General features: G+C 38.6%; 1 protein-coding gene across 1 annotated transcript in view; it reads left to right on the forward strand.

Moving 5' to 3' along the window:
* The window catches only part of SPY (Tetratricopeptide repeat (TPR)-like superfamily protein), a 310,171-nt gene that overhangs the window by 10,647 nt on the left and 271,766 nt on the right, over positions 1-27,758 (forward strand). The window contains exons 3-5 of the mRNA XM_089384094.1: positions 23,216-23,377; positions 23,478-23,653; positions 23,738-23,813. Coding sequence (XP_089240220.1) covers positions 23,216-23,377; positions 23,478-23,653; positions 23,738-23,813 — 414 coding nt within the window. The remainder of the gene's footprint in view (positions 1-23,215; positions 23,378-23,477; positions 23,654-23,737; positions 23,814-27,758) is intronic.

Below are 27,758 nucleotides of genomic sequence, written 5' to 3' on the forward strand. Positions count from 1 at the left end.
GATATATAAATATTTTATTAATAATAAGATGAATTACAGATGATGATCATTTACAATGAGTTTCTGGCTTATATACCGTCATGGCACCCTTTGGGAAAGGGCATGATCTTATGATTGTGCCCTTTCGTCTAACTAAACCTAAAATTAAACAATAAACCTAAAATTAATTAGTTTTTTACATAACACAAACTCTGTCGGATGCATGATCATCTCGAGGGTAAGTATGGTAAGTAAAGAACACCTTTCGAAGTACATCTTTTAGTTGAGTTTGTAGGACTGCTTGTCATTGTCATATCATCTTGTCTTCATTAACATGCATGTGTGCAAACACAGAAAAGTCATTTCATGTATTTCCTCTATATGTCTTGCTTCCTTTTCGCTTGTTTGACCAATTGTCGTCTTCGGCATGTTGATTGCTATGTCATGCTTGCGACCTTGTTCTGGTGATATCGAAGGGTTGTCTTTGTGTGTATGAGTGTAGAAATTTCTGTTTTCCCACCTCGGTTTTCAATTTCTCCTTATTTCTCCCATATATTTAAATGCCCTTTCCCATAACCATACATTTAACAAGCTGAAAAAAATAAATTTGCTGAAAACACAAATTCTGGAAATTTTACAGAATGCTGGAAATTGCAGAAATAAAAATCAGCAGTAATAAACAGCCATTAAAACACATTTAAACACTGAGATTTTTGGTCAATGTGACCCTGGAAAAACCCCCTACAACTCTTGGGGAAAACCAGTTTGAGAGCTCTTCTTTATTTCTGAAAATTGCCTTTTACAGTGAGAAATTTTCAGCAAAAAATCAGCAAGCAAATTTACAACTTATCTCTTTTCCCGTGCTTCACAGCAAACTGGAAATTACAGCAAACATGACAGCAATAAATGTTGTACGGTCTCCTTGATTTTCGTGCCCACTTTCAGCATTAAATGCTGTTGTATGGCCCTCGTTTTGCGTGCAGAAAAACCAGCAAACTTCTCGATTTTTGTGCAAACCTCTCCTCGAAAATCGTGCCAAAATCTGCCTTTCACTGTGTGCTGAATCAGCTGTACAAATCTGCTCAACTGCTGCCTTGGAATGTGTGCCAAGCTGCTGTCTCCTTCTCTTCCTTGCTCAGAAATCTCTCTTGCTCTCCTTCTCCCAATCCGCTCATGAAAGAATTGAATCGAATGTGATCTTTTCCTCCTTTTCCTCCCTTAATATAACTCCAAATGACTTTTGGGTGACCCAAGTGACTTTTGGGTGATCTCTAAATCCAATGGCTGAAATAGATTTAGATCAATGGCTGAGATTAAATGCTCATTTAAATCTCACTTTTTATTTTTTAATTCACCCCACTTTAATAAAGACCCACTTAGTCATTTATTTCCAAAGTCACTTTTACTTTCTAATTTTTTATTGACTTTATAAAAGTCACTTTAAAATTAGACTTAGTAACTTTATCACTTAAAGTCACTTTTAAATTAGATTTAACTTTATAAAATTATAAAGTCACTTTAGGAGAAAAATGAAATTCTTTTGGACACTTTTCCCTAGGCCAAAGATCAAAGCCTAAGGGAACCACCTGTCCTCTGGTACCAAATTTCAACGAGTTGTGTTCGCTATGTAAACATCTATTGCACTCACACACAAAGTTGTAAACAATGTCGTGCAAATGTCGTCACGGTCGTTCAATGATCTATCTCAAGTGTTGCACTTATCGCTCTCAACCTTTAGACAGTCACACTGAGACATGTTGTCTTGTTGGTTTGAGGTGTCTTGTCGTCGAGTCATGTTGAGTGTGTTCGCAAGGTCATGTATACACGAGTTCACTCGCTCACACACTTAACCATTTTTCCAAAGATCTGTCGACCAAACCACCCTCCATCAGCCAAACCTCCATTGAGTTGCACTGTGCAGTCCCAGCCCTTAGTGACCAAGCACTGTTGCCTAGAACTGCACAAAGCTTGAGGCTGCTCTCTATGCAGTTTGCACTGCGCAATTCTGGAATCAACCCAGTTGACTCTCACCCAGAACAACGCAGAAGTTGCCCAAGAAGCCATCTCAGTCTACGCTTCCTGCAAGCCTATCCATCAAGCCTCTTGCTGGTCAACCATAAAATTTGACTTGAGCATTTTCCCAGGGCTGCACTCATCTCCAAAACTACGCAGAAGCTGTCAGCCTACCTGCACTGCGTGAAGAAATTGTGCAGACATGAGGGACATGCACTCGCTGCTTGTCACTGCACTGCCCCTGGAAATTGCGTAGTTTTTTCAGGCAGCCCCCTTGCTGGCTTGCTCTCCACTCTTGAAAACTGCGTAGTTTTCATGGATAGTCTAACTGCTGCTTGACACCATGCTCAACCCGGAAACTATGTAGTCATGTCCTGCTTGATTGCCTCCTAGATTTGCGCAGTTCTGACCAATGTTTTAAAACTCCGACTCGGCTGAGGGTTGACTCCGACTCCGACTCTGACTCGGTATCGACTTGGTCGGCTTGATTTCAACGACTCTGTCGTTGTAAAAAATACGTTATATATATAATAATAATAATAATAAAAAACATAATTTTAAAGATTTTCATTCATGTTTCCAAACACACAACATTAGAATATAGATAGAAGACAACATATGATCAAAGTAGGCTCATGAATATATCCATTATATCAAAATGCCACCCAGTGCACTGTCCAATACATACATGATCATGATATAGAGGTCAAAACAAAAACACATAACCAAGGAGGCTAGAAATGACCTCTACAACAAAAGTAAACTGTGACCAATACTATTGGCTACTGCTAGAGGAGCTGAGATCATGTGGATCAATCTTTGCATTAGAGTGAGACAGGGGGCCCCATGGCTCCTCCTCATCATCATCTCTAATTGCAACTGTAGAAGTGGTAGCAGTGGCAGGCTGTGCAGCAGCTGCAAGCTGAGATAGACAAGATATGCACTTTTGTCGTCGCTGAGCAGAGGAAGCACCTGCAACTGGAGGACTGGCTCTGAGGCTAAGGCTGGTACAAGTGGATCAGGATTTGCATTCAATTGAACATTATGTGCGAGTGATGCTATCGTTTGTAATTCATAATCCATATCCTCATCAGAAGCAAACTCTATTGGATGACTCTCCACTACCCAATCTGATGTTGGATCAATGTCTTCCAACGCAGTGGGATCTAAATCAGGGCTTTTGTTCAGCAATTGGTTGCGCCTGAGTCGGAGGTTGTATTGGACATATACTAGATCATTTAACCGTTTTTGATCCAAACGGTTTCTCTTCTTTGTGTGAATCCTCTCAAAGACAGACCAATTACGCTCACACCCAGTAGCATTGCAAGTTTGACTCAAAATATGAATTGCAAACTTCTGCAATTCAGGACAATGGCTACCAAAAGCCTCCCACCATTGTGCTGCAAAAAACATAGGAGTGTAATGAGTTAGTTCAACAAAATTACAAATTATATCCAACTTTCAAATTATAAACGATTTAACGAAATAAGTATTAAGAATTTGAAAATTGAAATTTTTGTTTACTTGGCTCATTTGCTTCCCTTGCAATCTTTGCTAGGTTCTTCCCAAAGGTACCTGAGGCAGTGTTGAAGGTTGTGACCTGTCGGTGTATCTCCAGCTGATCACACTCCAATGGGATCATGCGATCAATACAGTCAATCAATCCATCTCTAACCTCCCCCCTCAAAGCTCCCGTCGCCTTAACTTTATAATGAATACTGTGGGTTCAAAAAATGCCCAGCTGCATGTATAGGGTGATGGAGTTGATTGTTCCATCTTTAATCAATGATTGCCCAAATGGGCCCATACTTAGCCACTTTATCCTTGTATGCCCTCTTTATTTGCTCATTTGCTTGATCCATAGCCTCATAAATGAAGTCCATAGCCAATCTTTCCCTATCCACCAACCGCATCACCTTAACCAATGGCTCAACAAGCTTCACAATCTCTGCTGCCTTTCTCCAAAATATTTCTTCATTAACTTTCTTTTTCAATTCTTTGCCTTCCAGTTTGTGAGACCACTGGTTTTGATTCCATTCTTCACTGGAAAAAATGTTTTGCAAGTTTCTATGTTGTGAAAGCATAGATTGCAATGTCAAAAAATGAGTAGCAAATCTAGTGATGGAAGGCCTAGTAATATCCCTGCCCCCTGTGTGTTTCCTCGTCAGACTCAAAATCCATGAATTATTGTAGATAAATTTTGTTATGCTTTTGGCATGATCTACAGTGTTTTTGACCCAATCTAATTTGCCAATATCCTCAAGCATGAGGTCTATGCCATGTGTAGCACATGGGGTCCAAAAGATGGTTCTGTGTTTTTCCTCTAATAGTTTACCAGCAAGAACATAGTAAGAGGCATTATCTGTGATGACTTGAACAACATTAGCCACCCCCACCTCCTCAACAACCTCATCCAATAGCTGAAACAACAATTGTCCATCATTTACCTTATCAAATGCATCAAATGATTTTAGAAACATGGTTCCCTGTGGGCAAAAGATAAGAAAGTTTATGATGGTACGGTTTCTTTGATCAGTCCATCCATCTGACATGATGGTACATTCTGTACTTGCCCATGAGTCCTTGAAATCTTTCAAATACTCATTAATGGAGAAAATTTCTTTCTGCAAATGATACCCCATTAGCTCATGCATAGTAGGGCCTTTGAATCCTTTTCCAGCAGCATGTATGGCATCAAACGTAGGCTCATAATATGGTGAACGGGAAGCATTGAAGGGGATACCACCATCTAGCTATGTAATCACAAGCAGTCTCACTCAATTCTTTCTTCCAATGGTCATCTAAAGTGGGTTGAATATGACTTCTACTAGCTTGAGGACCATGTGCATCTGATGGAGAGGACCATGTGCATATGAAAACATTGGTTCTGACCAACAGGCTCCCGTAGCCCGAATTCTGTTCAGTTTTCACTACCAGTGCCTCTTGCTGCCCACACTGCCTTCCCCGGATAAACTGCGCAATTCTGCCTCCCAGCTGAGCCAGATTCCACATATGTGACTGTCGTCCCAGACTGCTCAACCTAGCCTCTCTGTGACCTCTACACAGTTTTTCTTGACAGTGCCCTGGAGCCTCGCATCCCGGCCTGAAATGTGCTTTGTGCAGTTTCAGTGCCTTGTCCTCTCTCCCGGTCACCTGCACCCGGAAATGAAAGACAATGCATCATGGTAGACTAGAGGATTTCTGGATTTGATGTCGTCTCGTCATGAGTGATTGCAGAAACAGGTACATGGATGAGACATGGCGCGACAACGAACATCATGAACAAGGAGCGCATGCTAAAAGACTTGCTTGCAATTGGACGAACACACAAAGCATACCAAGTAGCAAACGAAGGAGACATGTGCACATGCATGAACCATCAAGCGAACACCAAGGCCAGTGAAGACTCCACGCACTTTGCCATGCGGCAGTGAAGCTATGGTACACCACGAGCACACTCATCACTCAACAACACAGCAACTTGGCACGAACTACACAGCTAGCATGTGCATACCAGCAGTGTTATTGCGAGTTGTGTCATGAGTCGCCTCGACCACATCACTAGTTTGGGTCATACTTGTGTAATCAATGTAATGTAACTTGGAAGTCCAAGAGACCCACAAATGAAGTTAAAGAGTCATGTAAGTCGAACAATCATGAGGGAAGTCGAAGAGTCACAAGGGCCAGTTTCACCCTTGGCTATATATACCCCTCATTTGTACATGCAAAGGACTTTTCTTTGAGGATCGAGCAGTGGTTCCAATGCTCCACCACTGGGGCTACTGATGTATGGTGTACGAATGTGTCTTGGAACTTTCGCTTAATTCATAAGCCTGTCATAGACTAGCACGTTTTTACACATGTATTGTATTCGTTTGTAAGACTATTCTTTGGACGCTTGTAATGCATGTAGCTTTAACTTGAACAAAAATAATTGAACTATTTCGGTTATTTTAGTGCATATGCTGTTGGGAATGTGTTGTATCAGTTGTTATCATTGTCTCGCCCATGTGGACTACTCCGCTGGACACTAGACAGACTTATTCTTGTAAACTTGTTATAACGTCCGTCGCACTCGTGTGGACTACTCCGATGGGTGTTGTATGTGCTATTTGTTCACTTTGTGTTTGTGATTGTCGCATCCGTGTGGACTACTCCGCCGGAAGCTGTCCAAATCCTGCTGTGTGGTGTCTCTACATGAGTTGGGACTACTCCCTTTCGACTTGAGACTTACTCTCACCCTTCCCCTCTGCAGTGAAAGAACTTTGACACAAGTTACACTAAGCACTCACCAGGCACACAAACCTCGTTGTTTGAAGACTAAGTATACCACTCTCATGTGTTGACAAGCAAGAGCTAAGGTATATCTTTAAGATAATGGCAACCGAGCCATCATACCGAATGGGACTCCTACCCCAAATGGTGTGAGATCTAGTTGGGACTTCATACCGGGGAGATCCCCTGAATGTTGGTGGATCCAGCGCCGTCAACAACTACATAAATAATATGGTTCAGAGTTTGAGGTCTCCTAAGACTCCTTTGCAACATCAGTAGTAGTGGTAGTAGTAGTAGCAAAACTAGACATCAAAACTACAAATCACTCGTCAACATGATCACTTAGGAAACTCATCATTGGTTCTGCGCTACTAAAAATGGGATCATCAACAAGAGATACATAAACGTCATCTAGGTCAAGGTCTTCAATCTTGGATTGCTCAACCTTATAATATGATAGAAATTGAAAATGTTTAACATGCCTAACCAATGATTTTGGTTTGAGTGAAGGGTTCATTTCCCCAACCTTATAATGCAGTAGAAAAAGCGTAGCATGCCTAACCAATTATTTTCCTTTGAGTGAAGGATACATTTTTGTTAAGGCCATGATAGACCACCAACGTCAACAAAGTTCAACAATCAATGCCACCAACGTCAAGGTACTTAAAGGGCTTCATGCTCTTGATCAAATGGCAATCTCATACCCTCATGCATGACAAAATCAAATGGAAACATTGCAAACCCCCAAACCATGAAATCTTGAATTTTGAGTGAAATCTAAAATTCTAGTTTCTCCATATGAAATCCAATGAGGTCGAAACCGCTCTCAAGCATCTTGAGTCATTTCATGGTAATGTTAAAAATTTAAGTAAAAGGATGAAAATGAAAGATAAAGGATATGTGACCGACCTGGTAATAAACTGGTCGATAGATGATAAAACGTACCAGTTTATGGGAAAACTGGTTAGTTTTTTCATAAACTAGATGGTTTATGCCCGGTCAGATCAAAAAACTTGGGGGGGGGTTTGCTTAGATAACCCGGTTTTTCAACCGGTTAGGTGGCCTAATGAACCGGTTGGTTTGATCGGTTTACGGTTTGAACCGACCGATTTTGAATACCGTGGTCCATACATGGTTTTTTCTTAAGCCTAAATACATGGGATTGCTTTCCATTTACCCCAAAACCTTGAGGTTGCTCTTTCTACACTTTTTCCTCAATGGTACCATAATTGATAGTAGTCTTCACATCCTTTGATGTATTCTCCATCCCATAATTGAAACCAAGGACATAACAACTCTAATAGAAGTGTATTTGGTGACTAAAGCAAAAGTCTCCTCGTAGTCAACTCCCTATCATTGGGAGATCCCTTTTGCTACAACCTTGCTTTAGATTTCTCAATGTTGCCATCTACAATATGCCTGATCTTGTAGAGCCACTTGGAACTCGCAAGTGACTTTCCCTCTGGTTTGGCACTATGTCCCAAAAATCATTCTTCATGATAGGGTTGTATTCCTCCACGATGGCATCCCACCATACTTGATGGTCTATTGCCTTTTGATTTTTTTTTTCTACAAAGAAACAAGTATGAGAGTTTTATTAAAAAAAGGAAGCTAGGATCTGGCCTAGAACCGTTACATTTCTTCAAATCACCAATATTCCTTCCAAGTTTGAGATTGAGCACTGAGGCTCGCTCAATCCAATCCCTCAAGCGATTACCCCATGATACAAAAATTTCAGTCTCGTTTCAACTAAATCTTTTCCAAAACACTTCTAAGATCCAAATACATTTACATTCCGTTTTCACTGTTTTTTGATTTAGTTTTGATTGGCTTTTGGTTTTCCTTGGCAAAATATTTTTGCACTTCTTCTCCACTTGAATCCAACCCACATTTTTTGTTGTATCCGATAGATCACCTTTCGATGAATGCACATTGTTGTCTTCAGTTTCTTCCTTATCTTCCTGAGCCACCCAAGAAGTTGCTTTTCCAACATTTTTCCTTGGGGATTTAGAGGGGGACCCGACTTTCACTGGATTATGATGCACTCCAACTATTGCCGACTCCGAAGGGTCCTCATACACTTCTTCCTGACTGGTTTTTGTTTCCTTCTGTGAATCTTCTTTGACAATAACTTCATTCTATTTTTCTTCTACTTCTTTATTACCCCGAGTCTCTACTTCTTTGTATATCATATGATGTTCGATCTGAGCTCCTTCCCACCATTTGGGCCTTCGATTTTTTTCCAAACTACTATTCTGCAACTGCTTAGGGAAATTTTTGATTACATGCCTTGTTTCATAACACATTCGACATCAAAATGAAACATTTTCAGAGTCAAACTTTTGTACCCACACATAGTCTGGAGCCGTCAGATTAATCTCAGCAGGAAAACCCTTGTTGAAGTCCATCTCAACACATATACAAACACAAGGGGTTTTATAAAAAAAATCAAATTTTGGGCTACGACAATAAAATTTCCCTAATGCATTAGAAATGGAAGATAACGTTGGGAGGTTCCAAAGATGCAGGGAAGGTTCGTTAGCCTTACCCAAATAGGAGCTGTGGAGATTGACGTCGTAATCGGTTCAGGATCAAAGGTGGGAGACTAGGGCTGCATAAAAAGGCCAACACTGCCCCAAAAACAGGGCTCAAATTCACAAATATTCTGCTTATCCTCAATATTATAAAAAACCACAGCAAGAAAACCTCTAGCTAAAGGGTAAATATTTAGATCATTAGTTACGAGTGGTTCCCATAAATTAGAAATCCACTCGTGGAAATCAGTAAATCGCGACCAAAACCCATTAAATCTGCAGACCAAACCCTGCTTTACAATTTTTTTTCACATCTGAAGGCATCCTCTTTCAAAGGATCATCAAGGGTCAGAGCTTCTTGGACAACTGAAAGAACAAATCTAGATTTCAACATTGCACTGTACAAGACCGTGGCTTGAGCTGTCATTCCTTCAATAGAAATAGATTTCTTCTCTGAATCACTATAATTCACCATTGATCAATGAGCTGCAAAAACCTTAGTCACCGCTCATCGAACCATCAATTTAAAAATGGAACCCATATCTGTAATAATGTTTGTTCTTATTTAATATCGTATTATAAAAGTTATTGCTTTTTGAAAATTAGAAGGCTTAGAATCTAGAATACCACTCATCAATGCCATTTAGTCTAGAAACTTTGTTGGAGGTTTGCTCGCTCTGATTGTGCTCTTGGGACTCTCAATGTGCTCCTAAGCATCACTTAATGCCTAATTGAACCATCAAGGTCTCTTGACATCAGTTGAAGGGGCTTTTGTCTCCCCTTCCTTTGTCGAAGGTTATTCTATTGCCTTGGAAATCATTGGTGACTCTGGCTTAACTCTTGGAGCTTCTTGCTCCTCATCCTCTGTCACTGGAATAGGCTTCCTCAAACTTTACATCTCTTCCCACTATTATCTTCCTTTGATATGGGCTATAGTCCATGGTTGTGGGGGAGCGTCTCTCCCTCTCAATCCCGCCCCTGAAGCGCACTCTCTGAAATTTTTTTTGCTCCCTTGCTTTTTTTGCAATTTTTTTTATGCAAACAGGTTCCAAACACAATTTTTTCAAAGAAACAAGAATTATTGAGTGGGGCAGCCTAATGATCGGGCCTGTGGCCTTAGTATTGATATGCATTTCATGGTAAAAATTACATTCTCCTTTATCTTTCATTTTCGTCCTTTTACTTAAATTTTTAACATTTCCATGAAATGACTCAGGATGTTTGAGAGTGGTTCCGACCTCGTTGGATTTCATATGGAGAAAGTAGAATTTTAGATCTCACTCAAAATCCAGCAGACTTATCTGTTTTTCAGGATTTCAGGATTTGGGTGATTGTAATGTTTCCATTCGATTTTGTCATGTACTAAGATATGGAACTCGTCAAGAGCACAAATCCCTCTTTGTACCTTGATGTAGCATGATTTTTTTGGATGATAGAGGCCATCTAAAGCCTGTTTGTTAATGTATTTTCAGTTCAGAGACGGATTGCACTCGATGCTATTTTGGTTATGTGCACCCTTACAAGCTATATAAATCAAAACTTGTAACTTGTGGACTTGTGGTTGGCGAAGATTGTAGCTACTAGATGATTGATGCTATATGGTTTAACCCATGTTTTTATGCTTTTTATAACTAATTCATCATTTTACATGCTTTCTTAGAAATTAGACATTTCTCGTAGCGACGAGAGGCCCAAGCATTAGCAATAGATAATAGATTTACTTGTCTTTTCTAGTTTCTAGTAGTTTTTATAACTGTTGACTCTTTCATAGTTATTATGATATATTTTGTAAACAATATATGATAATTTAAGTTTGAAGTTTGAAGTTGGCAATTATAACTCATTGGTAATGATTTATGAATATGACGCTTCACGAAAGTTGAAAGTTGAAACATTTCATGTCATGTTAGATATTCTTTATTATTGTTTGGTTACTTGGTAATGGTAATGGTTACAAGTACAAGTTACAACTTTAGTGATCGATGATGATAAATGTTATATATCGAATTTTGAAAGCTTGAAACTTTAAGATTGATGAATCATGAGACTCAATATATTGTATGTTACTAACTTGTGGATGTGGTTGATGAGGATTATAACTTCTAGATGATTGATGTTATATGATTCAATCCTTGTTTTTATGTTCTTTTATAGCTAATTCATCATTCTACATGCTTTTGTTGACATATATGCATTAAAATATATAAAAATATATATTATATAAAAATTCGCTCCCCATTCTCTCCCAAACTAGGAGCTTTTGAAAATGTCGCTCCCCGCTCCTGCTCCCAAGTGACCTTGATATAGACCTTGTAAGCCTTTGAAGTCTCATTGTAACTCAGAAATAAGCCTTTTATGTTGGAGTTCTCCAAAATGGTCCTCTTCTCCATTAGTACACATATATAGATTGGACCAAGGTTACTTGGGAGCGGGAGCAGGGAGCGACATTTTCAAAAGCTCCTGGGTCGGGAGTGAATTTTTATATAATATATATTTTTATATATTTTGATGCATATATGTCAACAAAAGCATGTAGAATGATGAATTAGATATAAAAAGCATAAAAACATGGATTAAACCATATAACATCAATCATCTAGAAGTTATAATTTTCATCAACCAAGTCTTCAAGTTACAAGTTCTCATTTATATAACATGTAAGGGCGCACATAACCAAAATTGCATCGAGTGCAATCCATGTTTGAACCGAAAATACATCAACAAATAGGCTCTAGATGGCCTCTAGCATCCAAAAAAATCATGCTAAAACAAATAGCTACATATCATCAAAATCATTGCCTATCTTGGGATCTTTGTCATTGATATCACCCTCTAAGCAATTAACATAAGATAGAAAAAATGTGGCATGTCAAGTCAAGATTTTTTTAAGTTGATGGGTACAATTTTAGTAGGGTCATGATAGAGGAGTTCGACAATTAATGTCACTAACATCAATGTACATAGAGGGCTTGGTGCTCTTGATTAAATACGAGTGCCATCAATACTAGGGACATAAGCTTGAATGTTAGGCTGCTCTACTAAAAAACTCTTGTTTCTTTGAAAAAAATTGCCTTTGGAACATCTTGGTGACGAAAAATTTGTGGAAAAACTAGGGAGCGAATTTTTTTTTTTTGGTTTGTTGGTTAAAGCGGGAGCGTGCTCCCAGGTCGCTCCGGCTTGGAGCGCGCTTCGGGAGTGATTCGATTGGGGGAAGGGGGGCTCACCCGCAACCCTAGATTGGACAACCAAAGATGCAGAAATGACTCACCTTTGGCCTGCCACTAGTGAATGCTTCCTTTGGTGTTTTGTCCTCCATGATATTGTGAGGATAGTGATTCTGGATGTAAACTGTTGTGTTGCATGCCCTTGCCCAAAGAAACATTAGTAAGTCTTGGTTATGTGTCATGGCCATAACAACTCCTATGATGGATTGATTCTTCCATTTTGCAATCCCCATTCTACTGCAGCTTGTATGGAATTGTTAGCTCCCTCTTGATTCTTGCCTCCTTGCAAAACCCTTGAAATCTTTGGAGTATACTCTCCCCCATTCTCTGATCTCAAGACTTTGATCGTCTTCCTTGGCTGGTTATCATCTAGAGCTTTGAACTCTTGAAACCTGCTGAAGACCTTATCCTTGGTCTTTAAGAATTAGAACCGGTCTTGCAAGAAAATTCATCAATAAAGGAAACAGAATACATTTCCTATTATTGATGTTATTGACATTGGTCCACAAACATCTGAATATACTAGGTCTAGAATCCCCTTAGAGCTATGCTTGTTGCTTGGGAAAACATTACTGGCATGCTTGCCAAGCCTGCACCCTCTGCATACACAATGCTTCTCAATACTAAACTCTGGAAGACTTGTGACTATCTCAATAAAAAATAGGCAATGCCTTGTGATGTAGATGTCCCATCCTCTTTTGCCACAATTGTCACAACCTATCGCTGTTATGCACCAAAGCTCAAACAAATTTACCGTTGCACAAATTTCCTTCTTTATCCTGAATTACCTTAGATGTATCTAGGCTACAATCCTTCAACCTAATGAGGACCTGCTGGTTCTTGAACTCCACCACAAAGCCCTTGTTCTCCATGACCCAAACTAAAAGCAAATTCTTCTTGAGACATGGAACATACAAGACATCATCAAAATCGAAAGAATTACTTGAGTTGAAAGGAAATATTACCAACTCTTGCTACTAGGTACTTAGCATCATTACCAAGCTTACCTTGTACCCCTGAGTCCTGCTTCTTCAGACTAGAAATCAATTGCCGCGCTCATTTCATAGGTTGAGATGCCCCACTGCCCACATACCGTGCATCCCTTGGAATTGCACTGGTAGAAGGTGAAATACCATCGATAAATCGTTCTCAAAATTGGCAGCAAACTTGTTCATCTGAGTTTCTGTAGACATTGCTACCTACTTCTATTGCTGTTTCCCTTTACCCTTCCTCCTCTTTGGACTTTGTGATGTATAATAACCATGCTTATGACAAATGAAACACTTGATTTTACTAAAGTGTTTTCCTTGGTATGGAGTTGACTCCTTACTCTTTCCCTTAACCTTGTTGGGTCCTTCACCTATGCCTTTATTTGATTGCCCAAATGGAGCAAGTTTCTCATCACCAGTCATCCTACTAACCTTTAACTCCATTCAAGTCTCCTTCTGGATACACTCATCCCAATGCCTCTCAAGGTTAGGAAGGTTTTGTTGAGTACAAAAACTTTGATAAATGGTTCCCATGAAGCTGGGAAACAGTTTGGTGCCATGTTCACTACCTTTTCATCTACAACCTTCTCCCCATCTGCTCAAACAGATCACAAATATGTGTGATCTTCGTAAGGTAATTGGTGATTGTGTTTGATCTAGTCATTTCTATTGATCTGATTTGGTTCCACAATATCATCTTCCTGTTTATGTTCTGACTTTGGAAAAGATCAACCAAGGCATCAAACATCTCCTTTGCCATCTTCTTCTTGATGCATGAGAGATTAGATCGCCTTTTATGTCATCCAAGATCATCTGGTTGGCCTTCCCTTCCTTTTTGTTTTGAATTGCCAAGTCCTGCAGATCTGTAGGCAAAGTCATAATGTCCTTGACAATATTCCAAAGATCATTATCTTTTAGTAAGAGTGTAACCCTCACATTTTATGCTAGGAAATTTGAGGCATCATCCAATGTGTCCTCAAAGTGGAGGTTTGCTATTGCCATCTCTAAGATCTATTGCACAAAATCCCAAATCAATACAAAAGAACTTTGAAACCCTTTAGCTGCTGATCCTTTCTAGCTGTCAATTTACCACTACAAATCCTTGAGAATCTCAATTAGATAAGCTGATTTCATACCATTTGAAAATTTCAAGCCCTATGTGGGTAATGCCTGCATGATCTCAATCAAACATGTAGATTGCTGAATTTAATTAATGTTGAAATTGAATTTCAGATCATAGCATCAATCACACTATATCTATAAATTAAAAAGCGAAAGCATAAAAATTAATTTCACACAATAGGTAATTACTTTTTCAAATTAGCTTTTCATTCCTTCAAAAAACTTACACATGCTGCCCAAAAAACAACACTGTATGGATTCCAAAAATACCTTGAACTAAGCGAATCGTTTGTTGTATGGATCTACAGTATGTCCATATAAACCATACAAACATTTTCAGATTGGTACAATTGTATAGATCCATACAGTACTGTATGGAATTTTATCATATGTTGTATAGAACTGCGTGGTACTTGGAAACACTTCTTTCCTGGCTACTTGCACTCTCTCCCTCTATGTCGCTTAACTTGCTGAAATGCTCATGTGTGATCAAAGGTCTACCTTGCCCTGTCTTTATTGAGCCGAGAGGCTCATTCTACAGCCCAGTGTGAAGGCGATGTGTAAGTATGTCTGTCCGTCTTAAAATAATAATAAAATATTCTCAAAATAGAAAAACAATGTCGGCTATGCTATGCATATTTAATTAGTTGTTCATATGAACTAATATAATTTCATGTAAAATAATTCTAAGTATATATGTATAAGATTTTTAAAACTTGTACTTTTCAAAAATAGTTTAACACGTGATATCAACTTCATATATCTTTATATATAGAGAATAAATCTTAAAAAAACATATTTTAATATTGTATAGAATAAAATATCCTTTGTGGTTACGAATAAAATATTTTAATATGAATTAATATTGACTTATACTTGAAATATATTAATGACAAAAAAACCAGTTTAATGTGCACTGGTAAAATGACTCAATGCACACGTTATGTAATCTCTATAACATTCAAAAATACAATTTCAACAATAAAAAAATTACACATTGTTTTTTGCACTCTAAAATAAGTTTGCATGTGAAGAAATTTGTTCCCTCTCGGCTCATGTTAGATCCGTGGTTAAGATGGATCTATGCTGGTACTTTTAGTGGAGAATCTATTTTTAAGATTTTTCCTAATCTAAGTCACACTTGAGATACCAATTTAGATTCCACTGCTAAATATGAGACTTCTATTTTATCTACTTCAGTGAATTACAAAATAGAATTACTTTTTGAAAATATCTCAAAGTACTTCTTGCATGTCACATTGAACCTATACAGAAGTTCCTCTATGTGTATAAATCCCCCTCTACTATCGTTGTCGATGCTAGTAGGATTTGAAAAGTCTCTTCTTTGGCTTCACAACCTTCACTGTTTGTTGCGGGTCGGTAGCATGTTGTGCTCATCCTAGGGTTGCATGACCAATTCCACCTACTTTTGTTGTCATTAGACAATGGGAAAATAAATTAGAAGTTGCTCATTGCAAGAGGAAGGCTTAGTAGATAGTAAAGAAATGTGTCTTTTTTAGTTTAGAATTTTAATTCTAGAACTTAGAATTATTATTTTTTATTATGACCCACTTTGTAAATATTTAATGACAACACTGTATGTTACGATCCCTTGGGAACAATACCCTATTTAATTTCATGGTAGATGTTATTTGTTACATTTTATCGATGACAAATGTTGTGTGTTAAAAGTTGAAGGTTGATGGTATATTTGATCATTTGATGACAATGTTATAAGTTTCAGCTACTAAATGGTTGATGCTTGAATGATTATAGTTAATCTACTACAAAAATCTATGTTTTCATATATTTTGCAACTAATTTGACATTTTGCTTGTTTTTTTTGAATCAATATGTATCGGAATATATTAAAATCTATGTTGCACTAGTTTCTGCAACTAGGGAAGGGTGTTCCTCTTGGGCAGTAGGTGAAATTGTGATTGGGATTCTGTATCTTGGCTTGAGAAAAGTACGTGACCCTTTATTAGAGCCTCAATAATGACTAGCATGGGATACTGGATTTCTTCTAGATACAGATCATGTTTGTAGAGGGTTGGATGATGTTTATGCTTTAGCGGGGGGGAGAGGGGGGGCTGCATTCAAGCAAGTTAGGTATTGAGAATGCATGATTAAGATGAATTGGGGGGATGCAATGCAAAGTAGTGGCAGTAGCAAGTGGATCAGTGAGCTTGTTGAGGATATTGGATGGCTTCGTTTACAAGTTGTAGATTCATGCTTATAGAGTTATTTGTGAAACTTATAGGCAAGTGAGAGCTGGGTGGAGTTAACAAGCTGCTTATAGTGTGGCCAATGGGTGATGTCTTTGATGGAGTGCATACCAAGATAATGGGTGTTATTGTCTATGTTGGTCAAATGTCACAAGCCAAAGATGTAGGATGTTTTTTAATGTAATAAAAGTTTTGACTATATTAAAAAATTATATTAGTGCATTGAGAGAAGTGAATTGGTCTTGCAATGCAGGGTGGATGAACCTCCATGTCTGTATGATATATGTGGGTAATGCTAATTAAAAAAAATAACATCCAACACGTAATATCTCAAAAGAAAGAAAGAAATGACCAAAGTAAATAAATTAATAAATAAAGCTATCAAAGAACCATGTCAACCATGGATCTTTTAAGCAGCTAGTTTGCTTAATGGATCTGGGTTAAGATGGATCTATGCTAGTGACATAAATGTCATGGATGGAAGGAAACATATCCGTTTGCCATCCATATATACCATTCTTTTTATCTTGAGTAATGTGTAGAGATTTTGAATTATCCATTCCATGTCTGCAAAATAAGAATGGGCATAATATAGCCTATGATAGGGATACTATACATCTAGAGCTATCTCTCCTTTTAAGATGTTTATCTGATTTGGATATTTGATGTTAAATGTAACGGTGTGTAAACTTAATTAAGAAGATAACATGCAACAAAGAGAAAGTTGAGGCTTATTTAGACATAATCAAAGTACCATTAACATTCTTCAAAATTGTTTAGGTCCCTATAACAACACATTTACAACATATCAACCTTACTACTTCTGAACATTCATCTAAATAAATCTAGGTGCATGACATGGAATGTGTAATGTAGATGCTAAATTGAAATTCCTTATGATATTGTAAGTTCAGTTCTTCTAACCAGTGCTGCGAAAATCACGATTTTATCGGATTATCGCGATTTTATAATTTAACGATATTATCGCCCGATTTTTAAACGTGTATATATATATATATATTTTTGGGAAAAAATCACGATTCGATAGTGTTGTTATCACTGGGCCGGCAGATAGAGGGTTTATAACACCAAAAAACCATTTTTTTTAGATTCATTTGGCTAGACAACGACGACGTTGGATTGGGAGTGACCTAAGAGAAAAACCTTGGTCGATTGGGAGCTGATTGGAGGAGAAAAACGACTCAAAAACCCTAGTGGATTGAGCGCTGAGGAGGAGATCAATTTTCTCCGGCAAACCGGTATGGGCACCAAATTTATGTTTTTTGTTTTGGTTTTTTTATTTTGTTTTTGGTTGGGTTTGGATAACCCATTGTTTATCAAGTATTTTTGAGTTGATTTGATGGTGTTTTTGTTTGTTAAATTGTCAAAAATTCAATGTGTTTTGTCATGTTACTCATGTATGTAATTTTTTTAAATTTTTGTAATTTGCAATCTTTATTTTACCATAGGTTCACCATTCAACTTCAAAGTTCAAAGTTCAAAGTTCAAACTTCATCTTACAAATTTAAAACTCAAGAGTCATGAGTTCAACCAAGTTACAAACATGCCAAGGAAATTGGACCCTCTGTGGGAATTTGGTGAACTTGATGGAGGGTTTGATAGAATAAACTTGAGTTGCAAGTTGTGTGGGCATCATATGTCGGGGGGGTTTATAGATTGAAGTATCACCTTGCACAAATCCTTGGATTTGATGTAGGGCCTTGCAAAAATATAAATCCAGAAATCATCCGAAGAGCCATGAGATCATTGGAAGAATTAGAGCACGAGAAAGAGGCCAAAGAAGAAACGAAGAAGCAACTAGCAAAGAGGGTGTTAGGCTCAGGTGAACAAGGAAGTGGCACTGGTTCTACTTCAGCATCAATATCTACAACCAACCTGGTAGCTACTTCATCATTTTTTGTTCCTAGAGCCACACCTGGTTCATAACCATCTATCACATCAATGCTTAAAAAAACTGAGAAAGAACAAGCTGACAAGTTGTTGGCCAAATTTCTCCTTTGGAGTGATATTCCTTTCAGCGTTGCAAGGAATAATCCATTTTTCCAGCCTGCTGTTGATGCTATTGCAACTGCGGGCCCAAGGTACAAAATCCCTTCTTACGATGACTTTAGAGGCCGAATTCTTCAAAATGAAAAGGTTCACTGCACCAAAAGATTGGAGGAGTTTAGGGCATCATGGGCACAAATAGGATGCACTGTGATGTCAGATGGTTGGACCGACCAAAAGGGGAGAACCCTTATAAACTTCTTGGTTAGTTGTTCCAAGCGGACAATGTTTATGAAATCTATTGACGCATCCTCACATCAAAGATGCAAAAACTTTATGTGATTTGTTGGATGTGTTTATTTTGGAGGTGGGTGCAGAACATGTTGTCCAAGTCATAACGGAGTCACGGACAATGCTGCAAATTATGTTGCTGCTGGCAAGATGTTTATGGAGAGGCATCCTACTTTATTTTGGACATCTTGTGCTACACATTGTATTGATTTGATGTTGGAAGACATAAGAAAAATTTTCTTTGTCAAAGATATTGTTGACTCATAAAAAAACATTATAAAATCTATATATAATCATACATCTGTGCTTAGCTTGATGAGAAAATTCACCAACAACAAGGAGTTGGTGCGCCCCGCCATTACACGGTTTGCCACTAGTTTCATATCTCTTCAATCCCTCTTGAATTCTATGTGGGATGTGAAGAGAATGTTTCTTTCAGAGGAGTGGCATGCTTTGACAATGAGCTGCAAACCGGAGGGAGAGGCCATATGCAGATTAGTTTCATACCAGGAAGACTTCTGGGCGGGAGTGCAGGAGGTGTGCACTGTCACTGACCCTTTGGTAAAGGTTCTTCGATTAGTTGATGGTGAGAAGCCCGCGATGGGCTATTTGTATGAGGCCATGGACAGGGCCAAAGAATCCATTCGGGCCTACTATGATGATAAGGGAGATGAGGTGTTTCGGAAACAACTCCTCCTATGGGAAGTGATTGATGAATGATGGAACAACACACTCCATCGTCCCATTCATGCTGCAGGGATCTACCTGAACCTCACATTTTCTTATCCATGTGGGTTCATATTTGATGCTGAAATCATGGATGGATTCTTAACCTGTGTTCAGAGGATGGTGCGATCTCCAACAAAAAGTGCAAAAATCTCCAAAGAAATGGAGACATACAGGATGGCAGGTGGCACATTTGGCTTTGAGATGGCTGTGATTGATAGGACGACTAAAATGCCATGTATTTTTTAGTTTGTTTCAAATTCCATTGTAATTTTGTTGTAGATGCATAGTGGAGAATGTATGGTGCCAGGGTACCCCTTCTACAAAAGCTTGCCATTTGAATCCTTGGCCAAACATGTAGCTTCTCAGGTTGCGAGCGCAACTGGAGTGTATTTGAAAAAATACACAACAAGAAGCGCAACATATTAAACTTAAAACTTAAAATATTGCAAATTTCCAATTAATTTTTTGAATTCATTAAATAATATTTTTTTTTATAATTATTATTTCATGATCTTTGTACAGGTTGGAGTCCCAACGACTTAATGACATGGTCTACGTCTACTACAATCTTCGATTGTGGGTGAGGCAACTTGAGAGGATACCTGATATGGAGGCCATCTCATTGGATGCGATTGACACCACTGTCGCATGGAGGGTTGAGGCCGAGAGGCCTCTCATGGAGTTTGCCAATGATTGGTTAGAGCAGGAGGTAGTGGAAGGGGGAGGAGGGGGAGGAGGAAGAGGAGAAGGAGGTGACACCACCTACCCGGGCTACCCCTGCCACCAGTAGAGGACGTGGTCTACCTCCTATAGCTCCTAGTTCTTCAGCTTCTAGAGCACAATAGAGTCCACTGCCAACTCCACTGACATCTCCATCTAGAGGGAAAGGGAAAGCTATTGCATTTTCTTGCAAGAGGGGCAGAGGAAATCAATAGTATTAGTCTATTAGACTTTAGTTATTTGGTTCATTTTATTGTATATGACATTATGACTCATGACATGAGATACATTATTATATTTTTTGTTGATATTTCGAGGCTGAGTTGGGACTCAGGAGCCAGGACTTACTATTCAGGACATGATTCACTGTTATGTGTGATGTAGCACTAGAAATGATATTACACATCTTATATATTAGTTATTTTATCATATTTATGTGTCAATTTATTTATTTTATGTTGTAGATGCTTTAGATATTAAAAAAATTGAATATTTTTGTATTTTACGATTTTTTCCCGATTATTTCCCGATTTTTACGAATTTTTCCCGATTTTTTCCCTTGCCGATAATATCCCAATAACAATAACTGCAACATTGCTTCTAACCTCTCATCTACACATGAATTAGTAAAAACACTAAAACTAGCAGCCAGCGTAGCTAATAGAATTTTTCCAGCTTTTTTTTCCTGTTGAATCTCTTATTCTAAATGTCTAACAATATTCAAATTTGGAAAGAGCAATAGAACCGGTGTATACCCTTGAAAAGTTGAAACCCCAACTTCATCTGTACTAAGATGCATTAAGTGTATGAGATGCAGGGATGAAATTAGTATCAGTTGTCAAACAAAATCCACATTTTTCTAAACAATATGCCTATTCAAATTCACAATTAACAAAGCATGTCAAATTCAATTTCATATCAAATGTCTTTTGAGTCATTCTTATTGTACATAACTGCCATATACAATTATTATTATCGAATTTTTAAGGTCACGGCCTAGCCAGACACCAAATTGGTGTATGAGACCCCCTTGTTTGTGGGATAAAGTACCCAACTCTGCGCAGCGATTTGACAGCTAAATCTACGAAGGCATACATACTCTATCCCCCTCTGGTTTTGAACCTGTGACCTCTTAAAAGGGAACACATACTCTTAACCATTAGGCCCACTCAAGCTGTATTTACTTGCAACATTCTAACTAATTGCTTAATTGTCTGGTATATCTTCAATTGGTAATACACTGACCACTATAATTGTAAATCATACTATCAAGCATATATAATAGACAAAGCAATGGATAACTAACTTTGGGGTTTTATCATGTTTCTAATTAATGAGCTAAGGTGGTTATTAAATGACAATCCTATTGTTAGCTTACATGCTCATTACATTTTTGTCATCATATCATTTCATGCAAATCTTACTAGATCACATTGGAATGTTGTAAGAGAAAGCTATGGCCATTTCATATGTGGCTAGTTGTGGTGTACTTTTATTGCAAAGTGCTGTCATTTTCATGTAGCATAGAGTTGAAGCAGCTATTAATGGATTCTTCATAGGGATATATTGTGAGTCAGGTCTGAGATGAACACAAGCGAAGAGGAAAATATCTTTGAACTGCAAACTTGTTCGTGAAATGCAGAAGAGATCTCTACTTGCTTGTACAAGGATATAAGGTGGCCTTATTGGACCCCTTTAATTTGATGCCATTGAGAATGTCAACTGAAATACATATCTACTCAGAGGAGATTTCCTTGTCAAAACACGAAACTTATCCAACTGGGATCTGAATAAATAGTGTCTAATTAAATGTACTCACATGTCTACTAACTATTATTAAGCACTTCGGATTTGTGCCTAAATATCAAATACTATTTAATGATTGAAGTGCTTATTTAATGATCTATGCCAGGCATTGAGGCTAACTTGACTCTTTTTGATTAAGTATGTGCCAAAAGGCCCTTTTAATGAAGCCATGGACCATGCTAGTGCATTTGCAAGATAGTCAAATTCTATCCAAGGATGTTCCATGGTGTGGGGATCACCCGGCATGCAAGTCTTAGGGTGTTCTAGACCCTATTCAATTCTTGTCTTGCAGTATGAAAAGCTTCATGAAATGGGTGCTCCTTTCCACACAGGATTACTACCCACAATGGCGTGTGGTTGATAAATTTGTCCTTTTATGTTGGTTCTGGATATTAAAAATATAAATTCAATCATTTCAATTCTACCTCATTTTCTAATATCTTTGTAACCTGTTTTTTTTTTTTTTTTGCATTGAGTTCTTATTTTTGTCTTTGTTCTAGTTTCATTTTTCTACTTTTGCTTCCCTCATTTCTAATTTATCTTTTTTCCGTTATTTATTTTCTTGCATGTGCAAATTGCATTTATACAATGTATTCTTCTGAATTATGAGTCATTTTTCAAGTTCTTTATTTAGGTGATTCTCATTAAAGCATTCCAGGAGAAGATGTTAGGCCAGTGAGATGGGTTAAATTTTATGATGTTAATCGGGTAGATATTTTATTGAATGCTGATGTTTCAGATTATCAACTTTTTACTTTCAATTCAGCTTCTATTAATTGCAGCTGATCAGAACTAAATTTATTTATTCAGTGGTATACTGCCTGGTATATGAATATGAAAATTCTTTATCTGCCTAAAATATAGGGTCCTACAGAGCACATTTTAAACTTGATCATCTTGGTTTTTATGATTCACAGTAGTTTTTTTAGATGATTGCCTTTTGCTACAAATCTGTTTGTCGCTTTCTAGTTTCTATGTGGAGTATTTGCCTATTGTTATATAGCTTGAAGATAAAAGAATTCCAAAAGCAGAAATAGCCACTTTACAAAACCTTATAGGTTCCTCTTTGATCACCAATGCAGTTCAAAGTTCAAACATACTTACAATTTACAAACATGCACATATAGATACACACATAGAATCACATATCTATATGTAAATTCACAATCAGTGTCAAAAAAAGAGTATAGTCTTATTACAATTTCAAAAATTGAGTACATGCCATATCTTGTTCTTTGTTTGCACAAGGTCTGTATGGCTGATCTTGGATTTGCACAAAATTCATTTGTTGGTATCAGGCATATCAGAAGGCTCTTGTAGTGGATCCTACATACAAGCTTGCTGCGGAGTACTTGGCAATTGTCTTGACAGATCTTGGGACCAGTTTGAAACTTGCAGGAAATGTCCATGAAGGAATTCAGAAGTACTATGAAGCTCTAAAAGCAGATAGCCGCTATGCTGTAAGTAAAAAATTTCTTTGAATTTGAGGATGTATCAGTTGTTTTCTTCTATACAATTTTGAGACTAGTAATCTGCATTCTAATATGTTTTGAAATGCAGCCTGCTTATTATAATTTGGGGGTGGTTTATTCGGAAATGATGCAATATGATATGGCACTTAATTGCTATGAAAAAGCTGCATTGCAAAGGCCTATGTATGCTGAAGCATATTGCAACATGGGTGTGATATATAAGAACCGTGGAGATTTGGATGCAGCCATTGCGTGTTATGAGAGGTAGTAATCTTTCTAAAGAATTGCACTTTCTATGTAAATGTTGAACGATATGTTTTTGATCTCTCACAAATATGTCCTTGCCAGGTGTTTGGCTGTATCTCCAAATTTTGAAATTGCTAAGAATAACATGGCTATAGCCCTTACAGACCTTGGTACAAAGGTAAAATGTGAAACCACCTTAGATTTTGCTTCTGTCATTATTGAGAATTAAGTTGTGCAACTTAATGTGCATTGTAGTCCTAAAATAAACAAGGATACACATTTTTCTAAGACTAAGACTTGAATTTCTAAGACATGAACTCTTTTTTTCTATACTATGGCTTTTGCTTGACGTATTCTGGATATTTTTATGCTTGAAGGATACTGGATACCCTTATTATTTATTGTGAGAATATACCTTTATTTTGAACTGTTTTTCTGGACTCGTCACTGATAAAATGTGCAAACCATTGATTTGGGTACCATATATACATTTGCAATGAAGATTTATGTTTTTGTCATCCTCAAAATTGAAAGTTGCACCCTGTTTTTCTAATTTCTTGTTGGAAGATTGGTTGCATCATCCATGCAATTATTTTTTGCAGGAGCATATGGAAAAAATGCAAGCATACAGCTAGAATGTCAGAGATAGAATATGTGATTGGGAACCCGTTGGTCAATAGATTCATTTAACATTAATATAAGTATGATTTACACCCTTGCTGACCCCAAATGGCTATCAAGAGGAGTGTTGAATGTAGCTTGCTTCTTCCCCTCACACTGTCTTCTCCATAGCAACAATTGTTTTATTACACGTCAAACTTTTGGTTGGATTAATGATGATACCTTAAACTACAAATCTCTACCAATTTCTTTCGGAGTAAGCATAATATCACTGTTGAATGGAGTTAGAGAGCAAGGGACCCACTAGCAGAGGGACCCACAGACTTCCACTTTTGCAGATTTTATTTATTTCCTATATATTGACTTAGAAAAAAAATATTTTTCCTAAGTCAAATTATAAAGAGATCTCAGCCTTACAATTAAAGTAAATCTCAGCCATTGAGATTGCTCGGTGGGGCCCAGGTTGAATAATGAATTATAAAGAGGAGATGAAGCAGCTAGTGGAGATATTGATTTAGTGCATCAGAAGTGTGTTTTACTCAGCATTTTCAGTGAGTGTGTTTAGTGATTAGAGAACTCAGACCAGCGCAGAGAGAGCAAGTAAAAGAGGTCATTCAGCTCTCAGTTTTTCCAGCAGGCTATCACCTCTAGCCAGGCCGAGTTTCTGAGTGCAGAATAGCTGTACGTATTCCGTACAACACACAGGTAGAGAAGGCCGTGAGGGCCAAGGCGTAGTCCTCTTGGGCGTTGGGTGAATTTCAGGAGTTGCTGAGGCAAAGGAAACTTTTCCCACTTGTTTGTAATTTTTCTAGAGATTGAAAATTTGCTGAAGCAGAAATAAAGAACTCACACTTAGTAGGTTTTCCCCAGTTGGGGTTTCCTGGGTAACTTATGGTGTTGTGTTTTGATGTTCTTGTGTCTTCAGATTTTATTTTCTGGTGTGAATGTGTAGTAAGAATAGTCAGTATATTTGGTGAATGCATCTGAAGGTTTCAGTTTAAGTTTCTTTCATTGCTGAAAATTTATTAAATTTGTTGCTGAACATTTAAAATCTAACATGGTAGTAGAGCACAACCTTTGATTGAAGACCAGAAGCAGTGTTTACTTCCTCACTAGCAGGTTAAACTTTAAAGGGAGCAAAGGTGCAGTTTACCAGTCAGACCAGCGCTAGGGTTTTCCTGTAACAGCTCAGTGTTAGTGTTTTTCTGAGCAGTTTGAACAGGAGCATGGTGTATCTGGGGTTGAGGTTTGAGGACTGCATGGATTGGGCCTCAAATTTCTGTTCTTGGAGGGAGAGGATTGGTGTAGTGCTGGAGGAGCAAGGTGTTTGGGAGTTTGTGGACAGTCCAGCGGTCCAACCAGCTGACCCTCAGCAGCTGCCTCCACAACAAGAAAGATGCGAAAGCTAGAAGAATCATCCTTGAGGGAGTCACAAACCACATCATACCTCACCTGTCTAGGAAGATCGCTCAGGCCATGTGGGCAGCCATCATAGGGTTGTACCAGGGTTTGAGTGAGGCCAGAAAACTCTTATTCATGGAAAAACTTAGATTCTAGAAACATCAGGATGGTGATGTTTGAGTTTGTGGTCTCATACCTTGCCAGGTTCACTCAAATGAGGGACGAGCTAGCTGGAGTTGGGGAGATAGTCGTGGACAAAGACCTTGTTAGCTTTGTGCTGTTGGGTTTTTCCAAGTCATGTGAAAACTTCATTGATGTAGTGAGTGGCAGAGAAAGGCTTCGGAATTGGGAGCGACTATGGGGTGACTGTGTCCAATAGGAGATCCGGAGGTAGGCCAAACCTAAGTCTTATCTAAAGACAAAGGAAGAGGAGAACTTTGCTCTAGCTAGCAAAGTAGGCAAGGCCAAGGGCAAGAAAGGTGAGAAAAAGAAGAAGGATCTTAGTTGGATAAAGTGCTTCTCGTGCCATCAGTTTGGGTACTACTCCACCAAGTGCCCACTGCCCAAATAGGAAGAAGGGGTACAAGAAGGACCATGTAGCAGCATCAACAGATGTGGACGGGTTCTCTTCTCACTTTGAGTGGGAGTTCTTACTCATAGCTTGCATGGAAAGCTTAGTGGCTAGCAACATCTGGTATATTGATAGTGGAGCTTCCTATCATATGACCAAGAACAAGGAGTATTTCAGCCAGTTGACCAAGAAAGAAATGCAGTTTCATATAGAGCTTGGTGATGATGACAAGTACCTAGCCAAGGGCATGGGTATTGTCAAGTTTGAGAGGGAGTCCGGGAACCCTCTCTACTTCAGAGATGTTCTCTACATCCTGGGGCTGGAGGAAAAACCTTGTTTCAATCTCAAACCTAGAAGTCAAGGGTTGTGAGGTTATCTTCAAGAGAGGAAAGACCTTCATCAAGCCTTCCAACTTCAAAGCAACCAAGCAGATTGGAGTTAGGGTGAAGAACCTTTATAGGCTTCAGTGTGAGACAACCGCAACCTTGAGCAACAGAGGAAGCAATGAGCAGGGCCATGACCTTAGGGAGCTTTGGCGTAGGCATATGGCTCACTTGCACCATGGAGCGCTAAAGATTCTTAGGGAGATAGCCACAGGACTGCCACAATGCAGTGTTGACCAGCATGACGTGTGCAAGGGTTGCACACTTGGCAAGTATGCCAAGACATCCTTCCCCAGTAGAGACAACAGGGCCAAGAGCATCTCGGAGTTGGTTCATTCAGATGTCTGTGGACCATTTTCCTCTCCATCCCTTATGGGATACAGATATTATGTCAGCTTCATTGATGACCACTCGAGAAAGACTTGGATCTTCTTGTTGAAGAAGAACGATGAAGTCTTCTTGAAGTTTGTTGCATTCAAAGCCTTGGTGGAGAACCATATAGGTAAAAAGATTAGGGTGCTGAGGTCAAACAACGGTGGGGAGTACATCTCCAATGCTTTCAGGGACTTATGTGCCAAGGAGGGCATCAGGAGGGAGCTCAACACACTTTATAACCCTCAATAGAATGGGGTGGCTGAGCACAAGAAACAAAGCATTGTTGGAGTGACTAAGGCCATGTTGCATGAACATGGACTGCCCATGTTCCTTTGGGCAGAGGCATGCAACACTGTAGTGTTTTAGCAGAATAGGATTCCACACATGGTGCTAGGTAGAGTCACAGTAGAGGGGGCTTTCATAAGCAAGAAGCTTGAGGCATCTCACTTTCCAATTTTTGGCAGTCTTGTTTATTGCCATCTGCCTTCTGAGAACCGAAAGAAGTTGGGGCCATGACAAAGAAGGGCATTTTTGTAGGTTACAATGACATGTCTAAGGCGTACAGGGTGTACGTATCAACGCTCAGGAAGAATGTGATGAGGTGTGATGTGAGGTTCGAGGAGGAAAGGGCTCTTAAGAAGTCCTTGGAGCTTGAGCAAGCTGCAACACAGGAGGAGGTGCAACAGGCTCCCAATCAGGAGGCGCAACCAACTCCACAGATTTAGTCAACTAGTTGTTGGGCAGGTCGAGTAGCATGTAGATGAGGTGAAAG

The sequence above is a fragment of the Pinus tabuliformis genome, chromosome Q (genome assembly GCF_031772625.1).
Source record: "Pinus tabuliformis cultivar Carrire ecotype Pingquan chromosome Q, CPIR1, whole genome shotgun sequence".
NCBI lineage: Eukaryota > Viridiplantae > Streptophyta > Pinopsida > Pinales > Pinaceae > Pinus > Pinus tabuliformis.